Genomic DNA, 7,201 nt, shown 5'->3' on the forward strand with positions numbered 1-7,201 from the left:
TTGTGGAGATAATTTTGCGAACCATTGATAAGACTCGGCATAGTTTGGGGTGTATTGTAAATCAATATATGTATATATTTATCTTTATCAGTCAACCACACTAGTCTCGTACACACCGTCGACACTGTACTGAGCGCAGAGGAACTAACTTACAGGCAGTTAACAAGTGACCCGGAACAAATACCAGGACTCAAATCACACCGAAACACAGAACGAACTGATCGCCTTGACAAGCCCTGGACTATAATTAAAACTTACAGTGGTCTACAAGGTACACGATACGTGTGTTTGTAACGGGCAAAGGAACACATGACGAATTCGGTGTGTGATACAAGTTTGTGGAACACAATTTTATCCTCAGGACACTATGTGGACACTGGTCATGTTTACTGTACTCAGTGATATAGTACCACTCGTGTGGGTTGTACGTTAAATCATGGCACAGCGCGTCATCCAGAACGTGGAGAATGACTACCTCATGTGCAGCATCTGTCTTGGTCGTTATGACGACCCACGTCTGCTGCCCTGTGGACATACCTTTTGTAAGGAGTGTCTATCTGGGCACATCCAACAGACGGTTATCGACAGAAACTCCCGCCACTTCACTTGTCCCATCGATAGGAACATGGTCTCGCGACCGGCAAATCGTGCGCCGAAGGATTGGGCGGGTCTTTTCCCACCCGACACATTCTTATCAAGTTTACTAACCACTGTTCTGCAGCATGAAGGAGGACAAGCGAATGACAGATCAGCTTCTACAAAAAAGAGCATACGACCTTCAGGTAACGACAGACAATTTCGTCACTCAAACGTTTCTAACGATAGACCATTTCATCACTCAAACGCTTCTAGCGATAGATCATTTCATTCAAACGTCTCTGACGACAGTTCATTCCCCATTAACCACGCCGGACCATCATTCGACACTGGAGCATCATTCGGACAAAGTCATAGGGGTGGAGGTCTAATATGTATAGACCATCCGAGTAGAGAACTTGAATTTTTCTGCCTTGGCTGTAACTCTCTTGTTTGTGCGTATTGTGCAGTCCGGGGTCACACAGGTCAAAGGTGCGAGTGCATTTCTATTGAAGACGCGACTCAAAGACTGAGGCCACGCATGGAGGCATTGAGGAGAAGGCTTCGAGGGCAAATGTCGAGGGTGGAACAATTGAGTCGAGGGGAGGCGCCGGCTGATGGCGTGCTTGACGCTAGCCGAACAAGGGCTATGGGAAAACTGGACGAAATAGAAAACAATCTAAGTAGATTCGCTCAGTCATGTTTGGAAAGTGTGGAAGAACTCCGACAACAAACAAGAGAGGCTGGTCGGGGTTTGGTGACGGAAAATGCACAACTCTCTCGCCTCTTTGACAGCATACAGGAAACGAAACTAACTTTCGAAAATGTAGTTAGTTCTAACTCTGGAACAGATTTGTTAAACTGGTTATCTAGAATGGAAAAGCAAGCAGATGATTATGATACTGCGATCTCCTCTTCTTCCCATACCAACACGCCATCCGTAGCGGAATTTGTAGCACACACGGTCTTCAGTAACTTCTTAAGAAATCCTCCACCTGTCGGGTCAGTAAGGGTCAAGCAGGACGCTGGTGGACAATCACAACGCAACCAGGGATGCAGACTGCAGTAATATGAACGTCTGGACAAGTTGCAACGAAGAAGGACATTTCTTATGTGCTGTGCTTAAAATATTGGTGATAAAGTGATGCAGCAATATTAATGGAAATTTGTTTCCAACAATGATTTGACCAAAGAGTCTGTATACAACTAATGTTATCCAGTTTTACGCAGGTACTGAGCAGGCGTTTTCCTCTTGTGGGGAAAGTGCGTTCTGAAAAGTACATAGAATGTCGAGGAGTTATACTTCAGCAACCGTCACATAGACTTCTTGTGTGTGGCAGCAATTAATGAGACGCAACTAGAGACCAAGCTGATGACAATGTCTGTAGATTAATTGTATTTCGATGTTCAATTTATCTCGTCGTGTTTATGTCATGAGAAATAAAGGGAATCTTTGATCGCCTCACCAAGTATTATTTAGTTATGTTATATAGTTTTTGCCGTAGTAAATTGTACTCGGGTATTACACACATATCTAAAACGATCAACTTTTATGGCATTAGTTCAGAGTATATAAATCCAAGACGCTACATCGCAGACACAATACAGACTAATTATAACTAAAAACAAATAATAGACTGGTATATGTAGTTTTATAGAATACCAAAAGTTACTTTACGCTATTACCACCATGCAAAAGTCTTGACTTCTTTTCTTCTAAATTCAAAATTGTTAGATTTTACAGTAACCCGCCTCTATATTTGGTTCGTATGTAAAACATAAAACACGCGATCTTTGCCAGGACGTCTTTATTATTGTGTTAATTGATGTTAATTAGACATATTTCTATACCATGATATGTACTTTTGTGGCAAACTGTGTTACGCTGCCGGCGACACATTTAAAAATAATTGAAACATTACACAATTGGTAAAAGTATGGAGTGAATGGAATTTGTCTTTTCCGTATTTTAACGTGTTTGGTACTTTTTCATTTCCCCATCTTCTCATCTGGATTGTCATAATGTTGGTCCTTAGGATCACTTACGAGTCACTTACGAGTCACTTACGAGTCCTAGAAGAACACATCATCTGTATGATGTCTCTTACATCAAGGACGAGTTCTAGAAGGACGGCCCAGCTGTATGATGTCCCTAACATCACTGACGAGTTATAGGAGGGCAAAACAGCTGTATAGTGTCTCCAGCATTACTGACGCGTTCTAGAAGGACGATCCAGCTGTATGATGTCCCTAACATCACTGAAGAGTCCTAGTAGGACGGTACTGCTGTATGATGTCCCTAACATCACTGACGAGTCCTAGTAGGACGGTACAGCTGTACGATGTCCCTAACATCACTGACGAGTCCTAGTAGGACGGTACAGCTGTATGATGTCCCTATCATTATTGACGAGTCCTAGTAGGACGGTACAGCTGTACGATGTCCCTAACATCATTGACGAGTCCTAGAAGGACAATACAGCTGTACGATGTCCCTAACATCACTGAAGAGTCCTAGTAGGACAGTACAGCTGTACGATGTTCATAACATCATTGACGAGTCCTAGAAGGACGACACAGTTGTATGGTGTCCCTAACATCACCGACGAGTCCTAGTAGGACGGTACAGCTGTACGATATCCCTAACATCACTGAAGAGTCCTAGTAGGACGGTACAGCTGTTCGATGTCCCTATCATCACTTGCGAGTCCTTGTAGGACGGTACAGCTGTACGATGTCCCTAACATCATTGACGAGTCCTAGTAGGGCGGTACAGCTGTTCGATGTCCCTAACATCACTGACGAGTCCTATTAGGATGGTACAGCTGTATGGTGTCCCCAATATCACTGACTAGTTCTAGAGAACGAAACAGCTGTATGATGTCCCTAACATCACTGACTAGTTCTAGAGAACGAAACAGCTGCATGGTGTCCCTAGCATCACTGACGAATCCTAGAAGGACAAAACAGTTGTATGATGTCCCTATCGTCAATGACTAGTCCTAGAAGGACGAAAGAGCTGTATGGTGCAATTATATAAAATTAAAATGCTACAATATATATTTTTATCCTCAGTAAAATTAATTAAGATAACAGAGTATGTCCAAATGTCTGTTTATATGTTCTGTTAAGTACAAAATACAATATATAATACAACATATTGTTCAGACAGATTTCATAGTGTGGACAAGTGACAAATTACCCACGTGTCTATAAAACAAACTTGACCTTCAATGATATATAGTACCAATATAGACTGCAGCACCAGTATGCGACCAATATCTGTCATCAGGATTCCTGTATTCCTCGTGTAAACCAGGGCACCGTAAATGTTGATGATTGTATTGTTTACATTGGGTTGGGATAAGGTTAATTTAAATATTTAATCTACAAAGTCTTTTTATATTTGTCAGATATATGATTGTAAACTGGATAAGACTATAATCCCGAATGGTTCCATACGTGTATTAGAGCCACTGTAGGAAACACATACGTTAACCATTTAAAAATAAGTAACACCCGATGTCTCGTATTAATCTCATTAAACTAATAAAGAGTTCCATATCGTATGCTACTATTTTAATTAGATTGCTATATACTACCCATTGTCTAAATTTGTGTATATAAAATTAATAAATTCAGTGGGGTTTATGAACGATCTTATTTGAGGGGAAAACGCCGGCGCACGTTTAAATGACCGAACGTGCCGTCTAGTTCTATAGAGTGGTGACCGTTGATTCCAGCCAGGGTATATCTACATTGTGTTGTATGAAACATTCGATAAGGGACACCGGGCGTATTCCCTGCACTTCAAAATGGCTGTCCGTCCAGGATAAGTAGGATAATTCGATTGCTTGAGTGTTGTGTCATGTGTAGTATAACGGCTTTGGACACGAGGATGGAATAGAAACGACAGTGTAAGTTATAGGAAAAACTGCGGCATGGCACAACGTGTGATCACAGGTGTGGATAATGACTACCTTATGTGTAGTATATGTCTGGGTAGGTACACTGACCCCCGCCTACTTCCATGTGGACACACTTTCTGTCGACAGTGTCTATGTGATCACATCCAGCAGACTGTCAATGGTCGGGACAATCGCCAGTTCATGTGCCCCATAGACCGATCACCCGTGCCACGCCCTGCGCAGAGTCGCCAACCTCGGGATTGGGCGAGTAAGTTTCCAGAAGACTCTTTTTTGGCGAGTTTACTTCACGCTGTTCATTTACACGAGGAAGCTCGTGCGGGTGGCCACAGTGTCGTGGTTCCCTCGAGGAGACGTCAACTTAACAGACCAGCCCCGACTGGTTCGACTGTCGATCCTCAAATTGCCAATGAGGAGCCTCCTCCACCTCCAAGAAATGTTTCCGAGGGACTGACCTGTGTAGAACACGCGGATAGACTTTTAGAGTTTTTCTGCCTCGGTTGTAATGTGCTTGTGTGTGCCCACTGTGCGGTACGGAGCCATCGTTCGCCAAGATGTGAATGTTTAGCCGTTGATGAGGCAATAGAGAGACTGAGACCTCGCGTCGAAGCTCTTCGTCAGCGCTTTCAGAACCAAATGAATCGCATAGAGCAAATCAGCAGAGGTGAAATCCCTATTGACATGGTGCTAGAAAACAGTAAGCCTCGGGTGTTAGAAAGACTTACTGAAATGGAAACCCAACTTTCAAGATTTACACAGATATGTCTTCAAAGTGTTGAAAATCTCCGCCAGGAAATTCGTGAAAGTAGTGTTAATTCAACGGGAAACCCACAGTTATCCTTTCTCTTCGATGCGATTCAAGAGACCAACCTGACATTTGATAACGTCATGCAGATAAATTCTAGTCCAGATTTGTTGAATACCTTACCTCGTGTAGAATCTCAAGCCGATGAATATGATGCTGCCATGATGGCGATTTCAGAGTACAATTCCCCTTCTGAGATTGAACTTCTTACGAATGCCGCTTTCAATAATTTTCTCAGAAACCCTCCGCCAGTTGGTTCAATAAACATTAAAAGAGCCCCTAGGACGCATTCACAGGTTCAGAATACGAGAGTAAGTCAAACGGCAGCAAACACAAGATCCAACAGTAGAGTTGGTCATGGCCAGAACACAAGAACTACCCAGGGACAGAGTACTAGATCTAATCAAGGGCAGACCTCCAGAATCAGGAGGGAGGGCACCTTTAATGTCACGCCAGCCAACAGGACTGGCGCACCCGTGTCACAACAGACTCCAGTTGTGCGCCCGACTGTCACGCCCCGTAACCCTCCCCGACAGATGAATCCGCGGAGAAGAAAAGGTCCCCAGAAAAGTAAGTCGACCATCAACGTGAAGAACCTACAGGAGGACACAATGACATGGCAGCTAACTGGAATAACGTTTGTAGGATATTCAGTAGTGGTCGTAGATTCCTTCAATCACATGATCCGTCAGTGTAGTATCGCCGGGTCGCCCACTCTGAATAAGACTCTCTACATTGAGAGTCCATTGGGCATCACTAGTCTGACGGACCCAACGGAAGTAGCAGTTACCCAACCAGACAAACGAAAGGTAGCAATCCTAAGTCTTGACCCGGATATACGACTCAAAGAAACGATAGCCACACATAAACAGTATGAGGCTATCTGCCAGCTGAACGGGATATACTTCGTTGTGACTTGCACAGAAGGTCGTCGCTGTGTGGATATAATAGACCGCGTAGGACGAATCCAGAAGAGTATAGAAAGATCGCAGCTGTTTAGAGCACCGAGATACATATCCATCACCTCGGCAGCCTCTATAGTGGTCAGTGACAGGGAACAGAAACACGTGGTGTGTATTTCTCAGACAGGACAGGTACAATGGACGTATCCCACTCCCGCATCCCCGTGGGGCGTGGCTGCGGATGGGGCTGGACACGTGTACGTGTGTTTGGACAATAGCTGTGTGCACGTACTATCAGAGGATGGTGCACTTGTGGATGACAGTTTCCTTGCAGCAAAAGATGGAATACGAGTGCCCTATGCTATATGTGCGCGATCTCGCCAAGTAGCAATAACCGAGTTCGGCTCTAGTCTTTTTGCTCCAAACAGTCCATGGGTGCATGTTATATCAGTATAAATGCTATAACATTATCTAGAAAAAGCGGATGACGATGGGGATTAGAGTGACCCCCTAAAGGAACTATAACGACGAGAAAAGTATGGGATATATAGTAATACACTGTATATATTAGTTATTATTGTATTGACCAGACAAAGCATTCTATAATATGACCAGATAATGCATTCTATAATACCACATCGTCTCAATTTCATATTTTATTATAAGATATGCTGAGAATAAAATATCCCCTTTTGATGTTATTGTTTTTACTGCTTTTTGGGCTCATGACAAATGATGATCATCTATGGTATGTTTATACGCGATATTTATCAATTGTGATAATGGTAATGTGAACATGTGATTACATAGACAAGATATATCAACCGAGAACAAAGTTGAGTTCCATATCATTTTAAGGTTTATATAATCATATACTACATACTCCGTTATTCAGTGAAATCGCCAATGTAATGTTTTTTTGTGTATATATCGCTACTACCAGTGTAATATAACCTGGGGAGTTTTCCATCGGCTGTGTCAGTCAGACATCA

The 7,201-nt window shown here is 43.0% G+C and overlaps 2 protein-coding genes across 2 annotated transcripts; both read left to right on the forward strand.

Moving 5' to 3' along the window:
* The first annotated feature begins 122 nt into the window (after positions 1 to 122).
* On the forward strand, positions 123 to 2,048 carry LOC117338344. Its single transcript, XM_033899655.1, has one exon. The coding sequence runs from the start codon at positions 437 to 439 to the stop codon at positions 1,643 to 1,645; it is 1,209 nt and encodes a 402-aa protein (XP_033755546.1). The 5' UTR covers positions 123 to 436; the 3' UTR covers positions 1,646 to 2,048.
* Positions 2,049 to 4,517: 2,469 nt separating this feature from the next.
* LOC117338538 (tripartite motif-containing protein 3-like) lies at positions 4,518 to 6,665 on the forward strand. The gene has a single exon (XM_033899896.1). The coding sequence runs from the start codon at positions 4,518 to 4,520 to the stop codon at positions 6,663 to 6,665; it is 2,148 nt and encodes a 715-aa protein (XP_033755787.1).
* Positions 6,666 to 7,201: the final 536 nt, after the last annotated feature.

Source organism: Pecten maximus, chromosome 11 (genome assembly GCF_902652985.1).
Source record: "Pecten maximus chromosome 11, xPecMax1.1, whole genome shotgun sequence".
Taxonomy (NCBI): Eukaryota; Metazoa; Mollusca; class Bivalvia; order Pectinida; family Pectinidae; genus Pecten; species Pecten maximus.